The 21,260-nt window shown below is 48.3% G+C and overlaps 1 protein-coding gene across 2 annotated transcripts in view; it reads left to right on the plus strand.

Moving 5' to 3' along the window:
• The window catches only part of ELP3 (elongator acetyltransferase complex subunit 3), a 75,725-nt gene that overhangs the window by 46,337 nt on the left and 8,128 nt on the right, over positions 1 to 21,260 (plus strand). Inside the window, exons 10-14 of one of the 2 annotated variants that reach the window (XM_005528807.3) lie at positions 5,788 to 5,981; positions 10,745 to 10,835; positions 11,854 to 11,919; positions 14,477 to 14,704; positions 16,004 to 16,085. In XM_005528807.3, the coding sequence (XP_005528864.1) occupies positions 5,788 to 5,981; positions 10,745 to 10,835; positions 11,854 to 11,919; positions 14,477 to 14,704; positions 16,004 to 16,085 (661 nt within the window). The remainder of the gene's footprint in view (positions 1 to 5,787; positions 5,982 to 10,744; positions 10,836 to 11,853; positions 11,920 to 14,476; positions 14,705 to 16,003; positions 16,086 to 21,260) is intronic. The other variant, XM_088053565.1, reaches the window with a different exon arrangement.

The raw sequence follows: 21,260 nt of genomic DNA on the forward strand, positions 1-21,260 counted from the left end.
CGGGCAGATGGGGCTGCTCGGGGCGCTGAGCACAATCTGGAGAGATCTGTCTGGGGCTCGGCGGCCAAACCCACGCTCCAAGGTCAGCCTGCTCCTGCTCCAGGACTTTTCCAAGCCTTCCGTGTCTCTCCTGGTTATTGGGTTGTGTCCCGGCAGGCCCAGGATCTCCTGGTTTTGGAGACAACTCCCTGGCGGCGTCGGCCGCTGCGGATCCCGATATTCCATGGGGAAACAAGCCGTGGAAGGGCTGGGATGGGAGGCAGGAGCGTCTCTCCCTGCAGTTTCCTGGTCTGCGGGGAGATTCCTGGGTTTAGTGTGGGAAATGTTCCCCTGGAGCTGAGGCTGGTGAGGATTCACTTGGAAAAACTCCCTTCGATCCGTGGGTTTGAGGATTTTGAGGCTGCCAGGGAAGGGAGGAGATGGAGAAGCTTCCTGCAGCTCCAAGGTTTTCTTACCCGACACTCAAAATCTGGGGAATTCCGGAAGAGTCTGAGGTGTTTTAGGTGTTGGTGACCCTCAGAGAACCGAGGGTCACTTTTTCCTCGGTGGTTTCTGTAACGGGGAATTTGGCAGCTTGAACGGGTTTTGTTGTGTGACCGTGGATGGTCAGGAAAGCTGCAGCAATTCCCCTCCCTTGGGCACGGAATATTTTACAGGAAATGGAAATTTTTGGATCTTTAGGAGTTTTCTCCCCTCGGTCACGTCCGCAGGAGGTTCTGCTGTGAGCACAGACATTAAGAGGAAGTGATTTGGGATTCTTCAGGTTGGAAAAGCCCCTGGAGATCATTGAATCCAAACATCGGATCCAGGGATTTTCAATCCCTCCAGGGACGGGATCCGTGTCCCCCCAAATCCATGTGGATTTAAATCCCTGCAGGGATGGGATGGGGACTCCACCAAGGATCCGTGTCCCCCCAAATCCATGTGGATTTAAATCCCTGCAGGGATGGGATGGGGACTCCACCAAGGATCCGTGTCCCCCCAAATCCACGTGGATTTAAATCCCTGCAGGGATGAGGACTCCACCAGGGATCTGTGTCCCACCGAATCCACGTGGATTTAAATCCCTCCAGGGATGGGGACTCCACCGCTCCCCAGGGCTGGAAGACCCTTTCCAAGCAGGAATTATTCCCAATATCCAACCTGAACCTCCCCATGTGTAGCTTGAGGCTTCCTCCCCTCTTGTCTCGCTCTCCTGGTGGGAACATTAGCAGAAACATTGGAATGGGCAGGAAGTGTTGCTCTTTGAGGGCAGAAAAAAAGATAAAATGGTACAAAATCAACTCTCCGCCTCCGTATAAACCCGCCAGATGAAACCTCTGCGTTCTGTTCTGAAAACACCGACTCCTCCGAGGTGGCATCCTTGAGAGATCCTGGAGTTGAGTGACTTTGAAATGTCCATTTCCAGCCCGGCAGGTGCCGAGCGCCGCTCCAGGCCCTGGGTGTTCCCGGGCTGCTCCAAAGGCACGGCAAAGGCACCCTGGAATCTGCATTTCTCGGTCACTGGGCCATTGTCTGCGCCGCTGAATGCAGATCCTATCGTCAGGGTTTTAATTAGCCCGGCATTGATGGGGGGAAGAGAGGGGGAAATGCAAATCGGGGAGGGAAAATGGAGCCGCGTTCGGGAGGCACGAGCTGCTGTTAATGCACGTAATTAAAGCGCTAAGTGATTGTTCCTTCCCCGCGGAGTTGGAAGTGTCACTCAAGGCAGGAGCTTTCAAGTGCTATAAATAATCCAGCTGATGGAGATAAGGGATGGGGTATGGAGAGCTCAGATAATGCTCGTCTTATTCAGAATTTGAATTTAATCATCTCTTTTCACACGGGGGCTGCGGTGAAGGAGCCGATTGCGGGATCGGGTTGAGGGGCAGAGTCCGTCTCCGATGGCAGTGGCCGTGCCGCTCATTCAAAAAGAGGTTTTGGTGACCTTTACTCTGAACAAATCCCGAGGTTTCAGTAAATTGCTTTCAAAAATTGCTGCTTTTATCCCCGAAGCGGTATCTCCTCCGGCAGTCGGACACCTGGAGAGCGAGGAGATTAAAGGTGGCAGGTGAATCTTGGGGCTGGGAAATGTTCACATGGAATCCCACGAAATCACCTCGTTTTTCTCCTTTCGGAGAGCTGCAGCTTTTCGGGGTGGTTTTGAAGCAGGATTCTCGTTCATTGCACGGTCAGGAAAATCCGATTAAAACCTCCAGGTGGAAGCTTGGAATATTGGCTGATGCTGAATTTAGGGATGGGGATCCCAAGTCCTCTGACCTTTCCCTTGGGTCACCCAAGGGTTTCCTGATTTAAAAGGTTTTTGCAAGAGCGCGGGGATGGGAAAATATTGAAATTCAGGGCGACATCTCCCGATTCCGTCTCCTGTTTTACCTCCTTGGAACGAGAGGATCTTTCCCAAATCAAACCATTCCACGATTTTGGGGTTGCGTTCTGACCTGGCAGAGGTTGGCTTTTGGTTGCCCGTAATCCCGGTTTTCCTGGACAGCAGTTTCAATGTCACAGAAAGCTTTTGGTGGGAGTTGAAGAAAAAACATCCACGGTTATTATTTACTGCGAAAAAATCCTCAGGTTTTCCCTAATATCCCATAAATTGAGGAAATTCTGTTCTGGGAAATGTTATTTCAAGGTACGGAGGAGTCCATGTGAACCTCCAGGTTTGAGTTGCAGCTGATTTGAGCTGACCTTTTATTTTAACTTTATTTAAATGTAAATTTAAATTTAAATTTTTACCTCAGTTAAATTGCTGCAGTAATCTCTCATGTCCTGCCCATTGACCACACCCCCAAATTTACATTTTCCTTCAGCGTCCATCTTAATTATCTAAAACCTGTTAATTGCCTCGAGGTGGGGGGGAAAACTTCAAGGAGGATTGGTTTAGCAGCTTTGAAGTTGGTCCTGCTTCCATTTGGAATAATCTGAGTCCCCCGGGGATTTGGAAATTTGGGATCTGCCCTTCCTGGGTCATCTTTAACCTCTCACGTGGATTAGCCCTGACTCAGCCAGGAGCTGATGGAAAACCTCCAGAGCTGCTATGGATGGTGGCCTCCGGAACAAATATTTTCAGGATTCAATTTGTCTTGGCAGGAAACGGCTGGGAAGGGTTTTTATCAGCCCCAGACACCTTTTAAGGTGTCTAATTAAAAAAAAAAAAAAATCTAAAAAACCAACAACACAAGAAAAAGCTACAATTCTTCCTTTAAAGCTTGGCACGTGCTGGCATTTTCTGCTTCCTTTGTTTCAGGAGGAACTTCATCCAAAGCTGTTTGTGAATGGGGAAAGGTTGAGCCTTTAAATATTGGGATTTACAGGGAAAAAAAGGAGCTGGGGAAGAACGGCGCCGCCGCCGCCGCTCCCTTATCTCGTTTGGAATTAATTACTCGGGGAATCGGCTCCAGGAGTGTTTTGAGAAAGAGCTTGAGGAATTAACAGGGAGATCTGTGGATTTTTAAAAGCCAGCGGGGAGCAGAATCATCGGCCGGGTTCGTGCTCTGACGTCAGAGGTGCAGAGGGGGCGAAGGGACGGAATTTGGGGTGGGGAGAGCAACCTCCACCGGTGACCTCGGCCTTGCTGGCTGAGCGGAAAAAGATGGGAATGTTGGTGAATCATTCCCGCTTCGGGATGACGGGGAACGTTAACCCAGGCTCTGCCTGGAGTGGTTGATTCACCCCTGAATGCCTGCCTCCCCTGCCTCGGTGCCGCTCGCATCTCCTCGTTCCTTCTCCGCCTTTTCCACTGACCGCCCACAAAAGGTGGAATTCGGCCCCTTTTGGGTTGGCTGAGGACAGCCAGGATGGATTTCCTGGCTCCTGCTCCGGAAGGAGCGCGGGGAGTTGGGTTTTTCCTCTCTCTTTGCATCCAGGGGCTCGCTGAGGAGAAGTTGAATTGATCCGTAAATCCAGCAGAAGCCTTGGAGCTGCCCCTGGATCCCTGGAAGCGCCCAGTGCCGGGTTGGACGGGGCTCGGAGCAGCCTGGGATCGTGGGAGGCATTGGGGATGGAATGGGATGAGCTTTGAGATCCCTTCCCACCCAAACCACTCCAATTCCACGTCTTTACGTGGAATTTCTGCCTCTCCAGACCTTGTTTTATCTCCCAGACTGACCCCAGGTTGTGTCTGGGTGACTCTGGAGGCTGAGCTGACTGGAAAAACATTTTCCAGGCTCCGTTTTCCACCTCCTGTTTCCCCGGAGCTGAACAGGAGCTCCAGGCTGGATCCAGCCAGGGAATCAGCCAGAAAAAACCTGGATTGTTGTGATCCCTGACCTTCTTCCCATCCTGGCACTGGATCTGGTGGGCCTTGGAGCTGAGCTGATCCATTCTGGGGCTTTTATCCGGGAGAAGTTTTGGGTTTGGGAGGCACGGGGAGCCAGCAGGGCTGCTGGGAGACTTTTAGGGTCGAGTTTAAATCAGGAAAGGCCAAGGGTGGGGTTTTGGTAGCAGAGAGGTCTTTCTACGCTGCACAGAAGCGGAAAAATTTGGGATATTGTGGGGAGAACAGGCTGGGAGAGCTGGGAATGTTCACGTGGAGAAGGGAAGGATCCAGGGAATTCTTGGAGCTGCTTCCAGAGCCTAAAGGAGCTCCAGGAGAGCTGGACTGTGGGAAAGGGCTGCCGGGCCCGGAGCCAGGGAATGGCTTCCCACTGGGAAAGGGAATCCTGGGCCGGGATCTTGGGAAGGAATTCCTGGCTGGGCTGCGATTCCCAGAGAATCCCTGGAGCACCCTGGGAATGTCCAAAGAAAGGCTGGAGCACCCTGGGATTGTGGGAGGTGTCGGGGTTGGAATGGGGTGGGATTGAAGGTCCCTTCCCACCCAAAGCACTCCAGGATTCCACGATTCCACGATTCCAGGATTCCAGGATTCCATGACAGTGTGTGAAGGACTCCAGCAAAGCCCTGGGGCCGCAGCTGGTGGGGTCACAGCAGCCATTAACTCACCTTATCCAAGTGGGAATTCCTTTTCCTGCGGGAATACCGCGTTGAGAGGGACCAGGCCCTGGATATCAGGGGAGCATCCCAGGAATAAATCCAGGCTCTACCCCAGGACCGGATCCGGCGTAACGCGGCCGTGTCGTCACTTCAATCAGTTTAATCCTTGCCTGGCTCCTGATTTTACTTTTCCTTTGTCGGAACGGTTTTATTTTTATCGTCATTCCCGAAATTCCATCTGGGAAAAACCCAAGCCGGGTGCTCCGCCTGGGATTCAGGCAGGGAAATCGGAGCCGCGCTTCATCCTCCCGCTCTCCGGGCTCGCTCGGAGCGGAGAATGACACGGAGAAACAGAATAAATCTGAGCAGAAATCCAGGATAAATCTGTTTTTCTCCATTGCTGCTCCAGTGCCATGTCCCAGCCGACGTCGATTAATCTGGGCCTGCCGAGATGGAAGCTCTCACTCATCCCTATTGCCCCAATTCTGAGCGGGAATTGTCCCGCATTTATTGTCCTCTGGGACAATAAATGGGGCAATATCCATTGAATTCACGCTGAAAAATACAAGGAAAACACGGATTTGACTCGTCCCGGTGTTGTGCGGATTTTTTTTCCTCCCGTGGCCTTCTCTGCAAATCTAGAGCAGACTTTCCATTCCCAAAAACGCTGTCAGCCCTTAAATACTCACAGCTCTCCCTAAGCTGGGAATTCTCAGTACTTCCCAAATTTACAACCACAAAACTCCTCTGGAAGCGAGTTCATCCAAAGCTCCCAACCCCGGGAAACGTTTCCCCTTTTTTTTTATTTTACTCCTTTTTTGTCTCTTTTTGCTTTGACTCTTTATTTTTATTTTTCAGGAGTTTTTCGAGAACCCCGCGTTCCGCCCCGACGGGATGAAGCTCTACCCCACGCTGGTGATCCGCGGCACCGGGCTCTACGAGCTCTGGAAAAGCGGGAGATACCGGAGTTACCCCCCCAGCACCCTGGTGGATCTGGTGGCCAGGATCCTGGCCCTGGTGCCGCCGTGGACGCGCGTCTACCGTGTCCAGAGGTAATTATTCCCTCCTGGAATCGTCCCCACCCTGCTCCGGGGAGGGATTTCGGCTTCGCTTCTTCCGCTGTCTCCTTATGGCTTCGTTATCTCCCAGCCTTAATCATTAATTAAGCAAGGATCTTGGAGCTGCTGCTCTCCGTTCAGGTGGGAATGAGGCGGGATGAGGGGCCAGGGAGGTGGGAAACGCCCGGAAGTTTCTGGAGGCGCCACTTTCAGCTCCGGCCGGGGCCAACATCCAGGGCTGGGATGATCCTGAGGGATAATGGGGTGGGTCCTGTGATGGATAATTAATGGGATGGGTTCCATGGTGGGTAATTAATGGGATGGATCCCATGGTGGATAATTAATAGGATGGATCCCATGATGGATAATTAATGGGATGGGTTCCATGGTGGGTAATTAATGGGATAGGATCCCATGGTGGATAATTAATAGGATGGATCCCATGATGGATAATTAATGGATGTATCCCATGGTGGATAATTAATTGGGTGGATCCTGTGATGGATAATTAATGGGATGAATTCCATGGTAAATAATTAATTGGGTGGATCCCATGATGGATAATTAATGGGATGGATCCCATGATGGATAATCAGTTGGGTAGATCCCATGGTGGATAATTAATTCAGTGGATCCTGTGATGGATATTAATTGGGTGGATCTCATGGTGGACAATTAATGGGATAGGTTCCATGGTGGATAATTAATCGGGTGGATCCCATGGTGGATAATTAATGGGATGGATCCCATGATGGACAGTTAATGGGATGAATCCCATGGTAAATAATTAATTGGGTGGATCCCATGATGGATAATTAATTGGGTGGATCCTGTGATGGATAATTAATTGGATGGATCCCATGGTAAATAATTAATGGGATGGATCCCATGGTGGATAATGGGATGGATCCCATGGTAAATAATTAACAGGATGGACCCCCTGCTGTATAATTAATGGGATGGATCCCATGGTGGATAATTAATGGGATGGATCCCCTGGTGGATAATTAATGGGGTGGATCCCCTGGTGGATAATTAATGGGATGGATCCCATGATGGATAATTAATGGGATGGGTTCCATGGTGGATAATTAATGGGATGGATCATATGGTGGATAATTAATGGGATGGATCATATGATGGATAATTAATGGGATGGATCCCCTGGTGGATAATTAATGGGATGGATCCCCTGGTGGATAATTAATGGGGTGGATCCCATGGTGGATAATTAATGGGATGGGTCATATGATGGATAATGACATCACCAGACATGACGTCTTCACTTTCGTTTTTACCTTTATCTCGCTCACGGTTCCACCGCACCAGGGAAACTGAGGCTGCTCCATCCCTGGAAGTGTCCAGGGAAGGGCTGGGCGGGGTTTGGAGCACCCTGGGATGGTGGAAGGTGTTGGGGTTGGAATGGATGGGATTTAAGGTCCTTTCCCACCCAACCCATCCAGGATCCCACGATCCCAAGCCCTGAGAGCCTCCCTTGGTGATCCTCGTTCCCTGGCTCCGGATTTTGAGGAAAATCCAGGAACTCCCTGTGTTTGTGTCCATCCCAAGCCCAAAATAATCAGTTCATTGAGCGGGAGAGGCGCCACTGACAGAACACCATAAAAATCCTTCCTGCTCCCGGAAATCCGGAGAAATGGCGTGGAAAAGGTGGAATCCCCATCCCCGGAGTTGTTTAAAATCCTGTGGACGTGGCCCTTGAGGCTGGGATTTAATTCCCGTTGTTGATGATCCAAAGGGCTTTTCCAACCTTAATAATTCTGTGATACCATGAAAAAAACCTGAAAATTGGGTTTTTTTAAAAAAATTGAGTGCTTGGAGGAGGAGGCACCTCTCAGGCTGATCCTTATCCCATTTATCCCAAATATTTGGGATCCTCCTCATCCCCATGGTGGCTGTGGGGTGTGGAAAACCACAGGAGAGTTCCATTTTTCCTTGGATTTCGGTGTTTTTATGGATTTTCCTGATGATGATGAGGAAAAACGAGGAAATCGAATCTTTTCCTGAGAGTGGGGCGGAGCCGAGAGCCAGACCCGGAATTTCCCTGGAAAAGTTCCCATCAGCTGCTCCACAAGAAACACGAATTAATTAATTGGGAGATTAAATAAACCTGTCTGGAGCTGCTGACAAATTGCTCGTTAACTTTAATCAGCATTTCGTCCCCTACATCCCAAATTTATTTTGCATTTTAACGAGTCCCCAAATCACCGGTGGCCGGGATTGGTCCGGATGCTCCCGGCGATCCGAAGTGGGCACAGAAAACCCCATTCCTTGCTTTTCCCTTCCTTCAAAATCCGCTTTTCCCCCATCCGTGTCCTCATTTCCTTCGCTCCCCGGCTCTGGGTTGTAATCCACCTTTTATTTGCGGGGTTTGGGTTAAAATTCCCTGGATTTAGCTAAAATCCCGGGATGAGAGCACAGCAGGATTCTCTTATCTGTGTTCCTGGAGGGAAAATCCACCCAGCCTGGCAGTTTTGGAGCTGCTCGGGAATTGTTGTTCCCTGGATTATCCCTGTGGATCCGAGCGTTCTCCGGTCACCGCGTGAAGCGCTCGCTTTTCCCCAAAATCGCGGCTTTTTGGAGGGAATTTTGTCGCCTCTGCAGGGTCTTTGTTCGCTCAGAGAAATCCCTGGATAAGGAATTTTCCTTGGAGTTCCGGGCAAGACCTCCGGAGCCCAGAGGGATTTTGGGAATACACCGGAGTGAGTGTTTGGATCCCTCAGCGGAATTCCAAGCGGTCCCAAAATCCCTCTTTTCCCGATTCTCCTCCTTCAGGTTGGATCCGTTTCCGTCCCGGTGCTCAGGACATTCCCACATCCAAACCCATCCCAAAAAAATCTCCTTGGCTCCCACATTCCCACCTCGGCATCGGGAATGCTGCCCAGGACGGGCGCGGAATTCCCATTCCCGCCGGGATTTCAAATCCGTGGGATCCAGGACACGGATCAGGGGTGGGAGAACGGTTGGATTCGGTGATCTCGGGGCTTTGGATCCTGTGGATTTCCCGTTTTCCCTTCTCCCAGGGAAAGCTTGGCGGGACAGGACACAGGGAATGGCTTCCCGCGGAGGGCGGGAATGATGGGATTTTGGGATGAGATTCCTGGCTGGGAATCCCCATCCCTGGAATTGTCCCGGGGGAGGTTGGATGGGGCTCGGAGCAGCCTGGGATGGTGGGAGGGATCCAGGAATTCATTCCACAGAGCTGCTGGATGGAAAACCAGCGCAGATTAATTCATTAATGGATGAATTAATTAATTACAGCCCCAAGCTCCGGGTGGGATTTTGGGATCTCCAGCTGAGGAAAAGGAGGAGAACCCACCCAGGAATGTTTGGGACCGGTCTGGATTTCCCTGGAAAGCGGAGGGATTTTGGATAAACAGCTGGAATTTTGTCAGTGGGGCGGGATGAGCCAACATTCCAAGCTCGATCCCGACACAGAAATCCTCCTTTCCCTAAAAAACAGAGGGATCCCGATTTCCTCATCTCCATGGGACAAACTCGGGAACCACCTGGGAGGCCAAATCGGCTCCCAGATTTCCCTTGGAGATGTTCGGATTCCTGCCAGCCTCAGGCTGGGATGGACATCCCCGTGGGAATCCCGGGAATTCCCGGCAGGACTTTGCTGCTCGGAATTTTCCCACTTTTTAAGTGAAACACCAAAACTGTGGAAAATTTGTCGTTCTGATGGATTTTTCCCAAATTTCCCGAGCCTCCAGCAGCAGATGGTGAGGAACATCTGGAAAATCCCTTTTTTCTCACGGATTCCCAAGGGAATCCCTGAGAGGAAAATCCCATTTTTTTAGGATTGGTAAAGATTTAAATTCTGATTTTTCACTCTGATAAAATCTGGGACTTCTTCCTTTTGTTTTCCCTTTATTTTTTCCCTATTCTTTTATTCCTTTTATTTTATTATTTATTTTTATTATTTATATTTATATTTATATTTACATTTATATTATTTATATTTACATATATATATTCCTATGTATATTTATATCTATATCTATACTTACATCTATATTTATATCCGTATTTAGATTTATCTCTATATTATATTTATATCTATATCTATATCTATATTATTATTATTATTATTATTATTATTATTATTATTATTATTATTATTATATCTGTGTTTATATAATATTAATATTTATATGCTTTATCCATGTCCATATTCATATTTATATTTATATCTATTTATACTTACATCTATGTCTTTATCTATATTTGTATTTATATTTTATTTTTATTTTATGTATATATATATTTGTATTTATATTTACATTTAGAATTTATTTATATTGATACTGATATTTATTGATATTGATATTTCCATTCATATTTATACTTTATATTTCTATAATATTCATGTTTGTATACTTATATTAATATTAATAATTGTATCTCCTTATATCTATATTTGTATTTATATTTATATATTTATATATATATATATTTCTACTTATATCTATATATCTATATCCATATCTATATTTGTATTTAAATTTATATCTATATATTTATATTTATATCTTTATATTTATACCTATATCTCTACCTATATTTATATATATTTATATTTTTACTATTTGTAATTTTATTTCTTTTTCTTTCATTTCTACCTCAACCCAAACCCTTGAAAACCAGAGGAATTCAGCGAATTTATGATTTTGGCCTGATAATGCTGATTTTGGGTGAATGTTGGAAAGTTTGGGATTTTCCCGTTTTTTTGGCAGGGATATCCCGATGCCGCTGGTCAGCTCCGGGGTGGAGCACGGGAACCTCCGGGAGCTCGCCCTGGCCAGGATGAAGGACCTGGGGACACAGGTGAATTAATTAATAACCAGAATTAATGAGTATTTAAAGTAGTTTTATAGATAATTCCTATTTATTTATAATAAAATGTAATAAAATACTTAATAACTGGGTCAAAAAAAAGAAGAATTAAAAAATAATGATAATTAATGAGTATTTAAAGTATTTTTATAAATAATTTATATTTATTTATAATAGAATGTAATAAAATGCTTAATAACTGGGTCTGAAAAAAAGAAGTATTAAAAAATAATGATAATTAATGAGTATTTAAAGTGGTTTTATAAATAATTTATATTTATTTATAATAGAATGTAATAAAATGCTTAATAACTGGGTTTGAAAAAAGAAAGAATTAAAAAATAATCATAATTAATGATTATTTAAAGTGGTTTTATAAATAATTCCTATTTATTTATAATAGAATGTAATAAAATGCTTAATAACTGGGTTAAAAAAAAATTAAAAAATAATGATAATTAATGATTATTTAAAGTATTTTTATAATTTATATTTATAATAAAATGTAATGAAATACTTAATAACTGGGGACACAGGTAAATTAATAAATAACCATAATTAATGATTATTTAAAGTATTTTTATGGATAATATCTATTTATTTGTAATAAAATGCTTTATAACTGGGTTTGAAAAAAAAATTAAAAAATAATGATAATTAATGATTATTTAAAGTATTTTTATAATTTATATTTATAATAAAATGTAATAACTGGGGACACAGGTAAATTAATAAATAACCATAATTAATTATTATTTAAAGTGGTTTTATAGATAATTCCTATTTATTTATAATAGAATGTAATAAAATACTTAATAACTTGGTTTGAAAAAAATAGGAATTAAAAAATAATCATAATTAAGGATTATTTAAAGTATTTTTATAATTTATATTTATAATAAAACCCCCATTATCCAAGGATTCAGATTCATCACTTCAGCTCTTCCCAGGGATTTCCCGGAATTTTCCGTGCTCACTCCTTCCCATTCCCATTCCCGTTTTTCCGCAGTGCCGCGACGTGAGGACGCGAGAGGTCGGAATTCAGGAAATCCACCACAAAGTGAGGCCGTACCAGGTAAAAAATTCCCGGTTTTTTTTCTCATATCGGAGGAAATTCCCGGATAAACCAACCCCGCAGGGGGTTTGGGGTGAAATTCCCGCCTTCCCCATTTTTTTCCCCGATTAAAATCGTTGGGAATTTGGAGCTTTTTTGGGTGAATTTCCACGGGTTTTAGGCAAAGGAGGTTCACTGAAACATTCCATTTATTTCGCTTTCCGTTCCCAAAATCCCGGAATCGTCCGTAAAAAAAGCGGGATTGGCTCGTGGGAGAGGAAGGAAAACGTGCGCGGATGGATCGGAGCGTCCCGATCGGGAAGTGCCGGAATCCTGGAATGATTTGGGTTGGGAGGGATCGTCCTGGGAATGTCCAGACCCTGGGAATGTCCAGATCCATGGATGTCCAGATCCTGGGAATGTCCATGGAATGTCCAGACCCTGGGAATGTCCAGATCCATGGAATGTCCAGACCCTGGGAATGTCCAGATCCTGGGAATGTCCAGATCCTGGGAATGTTCCCATCCTGGGAATGTCCAGATCCTGGGAATGTCCAGATCCTGGGAATGTTCAGATCCTGGGAATGTCCAGATCCTGGGAATGTCCAGATCCTGGGAATGTCCATGTTCTGGGAATGTCCAGATCCTGGGAATGTCCAGATCCTGGGAATGTCCATGTTCTGGGAATGTCCAGATCCTGGGAATGTCCATGTTCTGGGAATGTTCAGATCCTGGGAATGTCCAGATCCTGGGAATTTCCTCTCCCTCTTCCTTTGCCGACGTTCCGGCAGGACCGAAACGCTCCTGGATTTTGTCCTTCCAATAAATCAAATTCCCGCAGGAATTTTTTGGGTGCTGGGGAAAAGCTGGATCAGGGAGCAGCTTCCAAACCCCTCTCCCGATCCCGATTCCCAAACCGAGCCACCAATCCTGGGCTCGGGAAGTGCCGGAAATTCCTAAAGTTCCTCTTACTCCTGCTTTGGAATTCCTCCGATTCCTCAGGCTGCAAGGAGTTTGGAGAACATTCCCGGGATTTTTGGGGAACATTCCAGGGAATTTTCTCCTCCACGATGAGTGAAATATTCCCCGTTCCTGTAGAAATCCCAAAAAAAATTCCCAAAAAACCGTCCCGTCCTTCCCAGCCTTCCTGGAGGAACCGAGGCTTCCCAGATTCCTGGGAATCTCTTCCCGAGTTTCTGTTGGATCTGATTTAAATTGTAAATTTAAAATCACTCATCCCGGGCTTTTCCAAGCGGAAAATTCCCTTTGTTCGTCTCCGGCGGAACGAGCAGAAATCCCGGGAAAAACGTTTTCCATGGATCTTCGTTGGGGCTTGGCAAATGAACAACGTCCCCCCGACCGGAGAGCCCCGAGAGCCGCGATCCCGGTTTAATTCATTAATTAATTACTCCAATTAATCAGCCTAATTAAGGGCTCCGCGCGTTCCCGCCTGGGGTTTTGGGGCAGAAGTCCGATTTTTCGGGGCTGGTTTGAGGCGGTTTCCGGTGGCTGGGCTTCCCCGGAGTGCAGAGGGAGGTGTGGGAAAGGCCGGAAAGTGGAATTACGGCTGCAAGGAGACGTCGGAAGCGACGGATCCCGAGGGGTCTGATCCCGATCCATGAAAAACAGGGATTCAGTCGGGATAACCGGGAATAAACGGGAGGTGGGAGGAGGTTTTAGGCTCAAAGTTCCGAGGAGGCACTGGAGGTTTAATGGGATTTCACAGGGAAAAGGGGAATCTGGCCAGGGAGGATTCAGGGATGGGAATTGTTCCCAAAGTTGGGCCTGGATGGGGTTTGGAGGAATCTGGGATAACGGGAATTGTCGGGGTTGGAATGGGATGGGATTGAAGATCTGTGGATCCCATCCCAAACCACTCCGGGATTCTGGGATCCAGATCGCTCAGGATCCATCACGAGGGATTTTTATGGAATTTGGGGATGGAAAAGGGAAGGGAGACTCTTCCTGGAGTCCCCAATTCCCAGGGAATTCCTGAAATTCCTTCCCAGGGAGGAGTTGGGATGGGGCTGGATCCAATTCCAGGCTGGGAGAGCCGGGAATGGAGGGAATTCCCTGGGAAAGAGGAATCTTGGGAATGAATTCCCAGCTGGGAGGGAGGAGCCAGACTGGAATTCCCAGAGAATCCCTGGGAGTGTCCAAGGAAAAGTGGGAGCAGCCTGGAATGGCTGAAGCTGTCCCTGGAACGGGATGGGATTGGAGATCCATGGAATCCCACCCAAACCATTCCAAGATCCTGAGCCGGAGGTCACCACGGGGGATCCCAGGAATCCCAGGGATTCCCATCGGGAATTAAATTTGGTTTAGGGAATCTCTTCCTCTTTGCTCCGAGGAATATTCAATGAATCCGTGGAACATTTTCCTTTATTCCCTCCTTTTCCTCCTCATCCGTCTCCTCCTGGATCAGGTGGAGTCGATCCCGAGCCAATTCCAAACTCCCACCTGGAATTAAATTTGGTTTTTAGGGAATCCCTTCCCGTTCTCCATTTACGGATCCACGGAATCGGCTTCACTCTCGGATTTTCCTTCTCCCCCTCCTTTTCCTCCCGCTCCTGGACCAGGTGGAGTTGATCCGTCGGGATTACGTGGCCAACGGGGGCTGGGAGACGTTCCTGTCCTACGAGGATCCCGAGCAGGACATCCTGGTGGGGCTCCTGCGCCTCCGGAAGAGCTCCCCGGAATCTTTCCGCCCGGAGCTCAAGGGCGGCGTCTCCATTGTCCGGGAATTGCACGTCTACGGCAGCGTGGTGCCCGTCAGCAGCCGGGATCCCTCCAAATTCCAGCACCAGGTACTCCGGGCATTCCCAGATTTCCCTCTGCTCCTCGTTCCCTCTCTCCCCTCCCCAAAAAAAACGGGAATTTTGTTTCATTTCACTCTGAGTTAGGATAGGACCAGGATGGGATTGGAGCTCCTTTTGGCTGGAATCCCGTCGCTTCCGCGTTTTCGTTGTCGGTTTTCTCCCGTGGGATCACATTCCAGCTCCGAGATTTTAAACAAAATTCCTTGAGATTTGAAACAATTCCTTTCGGGATGCTCCCGGAGCCGCTCCATTCCCAGTGCCGATTTGCCTTTGGATTTCCTTCGTTAATTAATTCCCGCTCCTGGAAGGAGGAATTCCGCTCCTGGAATCCTCAGCGGTTCCCTTGGGAAGGGGAGGTTGGATTTGGCGCTGCCTGGGTTTCTTTCCAAGGGACTTTGGTGGGATGGGTTCTTCCTGCTGGATCAGAATTCCCAGGAGTGTCCCAGGAAAGGTTGGAGCACCCTGGGATCGTGGGAGGCGTCGGGGTTGGAATGGGAATGGGATTTAAGGTCCCTTCCCAAACCAGTCTGGAATTACGACGCCCCAATTTCTGTCCTTGGACACTCCCAGGGATTCTCTGGGAATTCCAGACCAGCCCCTCCCCACCCTCCCTGCCAGGAATTCCTTCCCAAGATCCCACCCCAAGCTCCCTTTTCCCAGGGAATTCCCTCCATTCCCGGCTCTCCCAGCCTGGGATTGGATCCAGCCCCATCCCAGCTCCTCTCCGGGAAGGAATTTCAGGATCCAGGGGCTTCACTGGGAACTGGGGACTCCAGGAAGGGTCTCCCTTCCCTTTTCCATCCCCAAATTCCATAAAAATCCCTCGGGATGGATCCTGAGTGTCCCGGATCCCAGAATCCCGGAATGCTTTGGGTGGGATCCATGGATTTTCAATCCCATCCCATTCCCAGCCCCGACACCTTCCCTGATCGCAGGACACTCCCAGGGATCCAGGGGCAGCTGCAGCTTCCCTGGCAATTCCAGCCAGGAATTCCTTCCCCATATCCCACCCATCCCTGCCCTCTGGCACTGGGAATTCCCAGTTTAAAATTCCAGGATGATTTCCCATCGGGGGATTTAACCCCATCCCGGAGAACCACTCAGACACTGGAAATTCCAGCGAGGAATTCCACGAGTTAAAAATCCCCCGAGGAATTTAATGCTGACCTCAATCCCTCAAAATTCCCAACCTCGGGATCATCCGGATCCTTCGGAACCGATCTTCTTCTGTTTTGACAGAGAAATTCCCTTTTTTTTTTTCCTCCCCGTTATTTTCTGCCATTCCAGGGATTTGGAATGTTGCTGATGGAGGAGGCGGAAAGGATTGCCAGGGAGGAGCACGGGGCACGGAAAATTGCCGTCATTTCAGGTATTCCTGCTTCATCCCTTGGGGATTTCTGGGAATATTTTTATCTTAATCCCAAAATAACGCTCCTCGGGGCAGGGAGGACGCATCCGGAATTATCCCGGAGAAAGGAGCTGGGGGAAAAAAAAATGGGAAAAATTCCCGTTTTTCCCCGATGTTGGGTGGGGACAGCAAAGGGAAAACTTTGGGTTGGAATTGATGGGATTTTGGGAAGCTCAAGGGAAGTTTTTCCAGGTGGATGGAAGTGTGGTATATCCGGGATCCAGGAATCCCTGCTGGATCCTGGGAGACTTGGGAATGTGGCCTGGGGAGCGGGAATATAAAATACAAAAAATTATAAATTTATATATATAAGATTTTATATTTATAATAATTTAATATAAATTAATTATTGGGGAATGACGCGGAGAGGAATTCCTGTTTCCATAAGAATTCCAGGGGATTTAACAGCAGAGCTCTGATCTAGAGGGGTTTTTTTTTTTTTGGGAAAAAAATTCCTCATTTTCTGCTGCCCCACCAAAAAAAAACCCCAAAAAGCAGAAATCCGCAGCTTGGAACCCCGTGTGCTTCCAGCTGCAAAATCCCGGGATTTTCATGGATCATGGATGAGGGTCAGAGTGAGAGTGGGGACAACGTGCCCAAGAGAATTTCCTGGATTTTTCTGGATTTTCTGGATTCTGTTCCATCCCTGGAAGTGTCCAGGGAAATCTTGGAACAACCTGGGATAGCAGGAGGTGTCAGGGTTGGAGTGGGATGGGATTTAAGGTCCCTTCCCACCCAAACCATTCCAGAATTCCGTGATTCCGTCTCCCAATCCTTTCCCAATTTCTCCTGCTGTTGGGTGTTAGTCTGATCTGGGAATTCCACCCAAATTCCAGAATTCCATGATTTTGTCTCCCAGTCACTTCCCAATTTCTGCTGCTATTCGGCGTCAGTGTGATCTGGGAATTCCACTCGGATTCCAGAATTCCGTGATTCCGTCTCCCAGTCCTTTCCCAATTTCTGCTGCTGTTCGGTGTCGGTGTGATCTGGGAATTCCACCCGGATTCCATTTGTATCCCTGGAGTGCCAAGCACAATATCCTGCAATTTCTCCAAGATCCACAGGTTTTCCAGCTGTTTCCTTGGAGATGCTGAATTCCAGTTCTCCCAGAGGTTTTATCCGGGATAAAAACGCAGCCAGGAGTTTTTCCTCTGTCAGAGGGCGGAATCTGGGGGGTCCGAGATGGAATTTTTTTAATTTTGGAGCCCTCAAAGTTACATTTCCAACAAAAAATCATTTTTCCCAAAGGAAAAATACGGAATTTTGGGACAGGGGGGCGTGGAGGGGTTGAAATCATCATTCCAAGATCTTGGAAGATCTTTTCCAACTCCAAGTCCTGCGGCTTGGTCGGGTCCTGCTCACCTTTAGGGAATGAATTTGGGAAGCTGGAAAAGCTTCCAGAAAAATCCGGGATTTTCCGGCTGATCATTCAGCACGACCTCGGATTTGCTGCGGTTTGGAAATGCCTTTTCCTGAATCCAGAGGGAAATTTGGATGGAAAATGGGAAGGAAAGGGAAATTTCCTGGCATTTCCTGGCATCTCCAGCTGTTCCCATCGGAATCTCCTCCCAGAGAGATTCCAGAGCCGCTTTGCTTTTCCGGTTCTTTAATTTGGGGAGAGAAAAGAGGGAAAAACGCAGCAGGATTTTCCAGGATTCCTTGGAACCCATGGAAAGGCACTTCCAAACAAAGGGATAGCAGGAATCCCCTGATTCAGGCAATGAGCCGGGAATGATTCTCGGAGCCAGGAATGATTCCCAGAGCCAGGAATGATTCCCAGAGCTAGAAATGATTCCCGGAGCTGGGAATGATTCCCAGAGCCAGGAATGATTCTCGGAGCCAGGAATGATTCTCGGAGCCAGGAATGATTCCCAGAGCTGGGAATGATTCCTGGAGCCATCCCAGCTGCTCCCAGTTAAACATCCCATCACCAGGAGAGGACCACTGGGAGAATTTCCGGTGCTGGGCCCCGGAGTGGTGACAGATGGGCTCGAAGCCCCTTTGGAGGGAAAATGAGGATTGGGAAGGATTTGGGATTCAGGGAAATTAGGGATGGGAACTGAGATCAGCCAGGGCTTTTGGTTTGATGCCAGTGGCGTGGATAAAGCTTGGATGCTCTTTTCCCTGGATTCTGCTATCCTGGGGCGCTGTTTTCCCTGGATTCCGCTATCCCAGGGCGCTGTTTTCCCTGGATTCCGCTATCCCTGGATATTTCGAACTTCTTTAGATCTCAAGGCCCGTCCTTCCCCCAAAACACATCCGGCTCTTTCCCGGACCCACTGAGGATGAACATTCCCAGCGAGGAGCCGGGATGGGGGCGCTTTTCCCGGGATTCTGAGCTGTTCCAGCGGGAAGCAGGAGGTGCCCCCTCCCCTGCTCAGCAGCAGCGATTTTGTTTCTTTAGTTGCTCATTTCAGGTCATTTTCTGCTCGAGCGGCGCCTTTGTGCCGCAGGGCGGGGAGCTTGGGATCGCCATTCCAGCTGGGAATCCCCTGGGGGCATCGCCCCGTTATCCCGAGCTCTGAAATCGCTGCTTTTCCCTTTGGAATTGCCGGGGTTTCACTCTGCCTTTCTTTGGGGGTTTTTTGGGGTTGGTTTTGAGTTTTGGTTTTACCTGCTCTGAATTTGCTGCTTTTTTGCCCTTTTCAAACCGCCCCCACCAACCCTCAATGAAACAATTCCCAAATTTGCTCTTCTGGTGTCCAAAAGGTGCTGAAAATATAAGGAATGTGGGGAATCTTTCCTTTCCTTTCCTTCCCTTTCCTTCCCTTCCCTTCCCTTCCCTTCCCTTTCCTTTCCTTTCCTTTCCTTTCCTTTCCTTTCCTTTCCTTTCCTTTCCTTTCCTTTCCTTTCCTTTCCGCACCTTTCCTTTCCTTTCCTTTCCTTTCCTTTCCTTTCCTTTCCTTTCCTTTCCTTTCCTTTCCTTTCCTTTCCTTTCCTTTCCTTTCCTTTCCTTTCCTTTCCTTTCCTTTCCTTTCCTTTCCTTTCCTTTCCTTTCCTTTCCTTTCCTTTCCTTTCCTTTCCTTTCCTTTCCTTTCCTTTCCTTTCCTCGGGTCTCCTCGGGTCTCCTCTCCTCGCGTCTCCTCTCCTCTCCTCGGGTCCTCTCCTCTCCTCTCCTCTCCTCTCCTCTCCTCTCCTCTCCTCTCCTCTCCTCTCCTTTCCTTTCCTCTCCTCTCCTTTCCGCACCTTTCCGCACCTTTCCTTTCCTTTCCGCACCTTTCCTTTCCTTTCCGCACCTTTCCTTTCCTTTCCGCACCTTTCCTTTCCTTTCCGCACCTTTCCTTTCCTTTCCTTTCCTTTCCTTTCCTTTCCTTTCCTTTCCTTTCCTTTCCTTTCCTTTCCTTTCCTTTCCTTTCCTTTCCTTTCCTTTCCTTTCCTTTCCTTTCCTTTCCTTTCCTTTCCTTTCCTTTCCTTTCCTTTCCTTTCCTTTCCTTTCCTTTCCGCACCTTTCCTTTCCTTTCCGCACCTTTCCTTTCCGCACCTTTCCTTTCCGCACCTTTCCTTTCCGCACCTTTCCTTTCCGCACCTTCCCGCACCTTCCCTTCCCTTCCCTTCCCTCCTGGGGATTTGGAATTCCCAGCAGTCGGAATTGGGAAGTTGAATCAGAGCTCTGAGCGTTTTCCAGGGATTTCTCTTCCTACAGAACAGCTGCCGAGCTTCCCTCCTCACCCCTTCCCATGAAATTCCCGCAGATTTCCCTCTGGGAGCTGGGGAGGAGGAGTTAGGGAATAACCCCCAGATCCGGCTGAAGGTGGACAAAGGACAATCCTCCGTCCCTAAAACCTTTCCTGTCGGCTCCTCTGGCCGCTGCTTTGAGGTTTCACATCCCATAATTACCCCACCTGACCCAAATCCCGGAGCAAACACTTCCAGCTGTTCCCTTAAAACCGGCACCGGGGAAATCCCGGGAATGCTGGCTTCTGCCTCTCCTGGGTGAGTGGATGTGCTCCCACAATTCCAAATATTCTTTGTGTTATCCCTGAGCAGCACCCGAGGGTTCTGTCGTCACCCTCGGATTCTGGGGATCCGGAGGGATCCAGAATTCCTTGAAAATTCCATGAAAACACAAATCTGGTACCTTTGGGGTTTTTGTTTTTTGTTTTTGAGGGACGCTGCTTTGTCCTTCCTGGTGAGGCTCGGTGGCCGATTCCACCTGGAATATCCGGAGGTCACGGGGACGATCCCGGGATGTGAGAGATCCGCGTCCGACATCTCCTGCCGGGCTCTGGAGCTCCTCCCGTCCCAGGAATCGCCCCCAGCTCCGCTCAGGGATTTTCCGAGGCTGGTCCTGGGATGAGCCGCCCCTCCCCCAGCGAGGGATTCAGCTCCCAGGCTGGGAGAGCTGGGAATGTTCCCCTGGAGAGGGGAAGGATCCAGGGAGAGCTCAGAGCCCCTTCCAGAGCCTAAAGGGGCTCCAGGAGAGCTGGAGAGGGACTGGGGACAAGGCATGGAGGGACAGGACACAGGGAATGGCTCTGAAGTGGAAAAAGGGGGGATTTGGGTGGGATCTTGGGAAGGAATTCCTGTCTGTGAGGGTGGGGAGGGGCTGGGATGGAATTCCCAGAGGAGCTGTGGCTGTCCCTGGATCCCTGGAGGTGTCCAAGGCCGGGCTGGACAGGGCTGGGAGCAGCCTGGGACAGTGGGAGGTGTCGGGAATGGGACAATCCCTGAGGCCCCTTCCAGCCCAAACCATCTCTGATTTTATCCCTCGGATTGTCCTGGGCTCCCCTCGTTCAGAGAATCCCAACTGGGATTCAGAGGATCCAAACTGGGATTTAGCAAATCCAGACTGGGACTTAGCGAATCCAGAATGGGATTCAGCAAATCCAGAATGGGATTCAGAGAATCCAAACTGGGATTTAGTGAATACAAACTGGGATTCAGGGGATCCAAACTGGGATTTAGCAAATCCAGACTGGGACTTAGCAAATCCAGACTGGGATTCAGCAAATCCAGAATGGGATTCAGCAAATCCAGAATGGGATTCAGCAAATCCAGACTGGGATTCAGCGAATCCAAACTGGGATTCAGCAGGAGAAGCTGCTGGGGCTCCTCCAAGGGCAAGGGACGGCCTCAGACTGCAAATTCCTTCTCCAGCACTGAAATCCAGCTCTGTGAATCCCGGGAAGAGCTCTC

The sequence above is a fragment of the Pseudopodoces humilis genome, chromosome 3 (genome assembly GCF_049639895.1).
Source record: "Pseudopodoces humilis isolate 2021_Gansu_Grassland_sample_001 chromosome 3, ASM4963989v1, whole genome shotgun sequence".
Classification (NCBI taxonomy): domain Eukaryota; kingdom Metazoa; phylum Chordata; class Aves; order Passeriformes; family Paridae; genus Pseudopodoces; species Pseudopodoces humilis.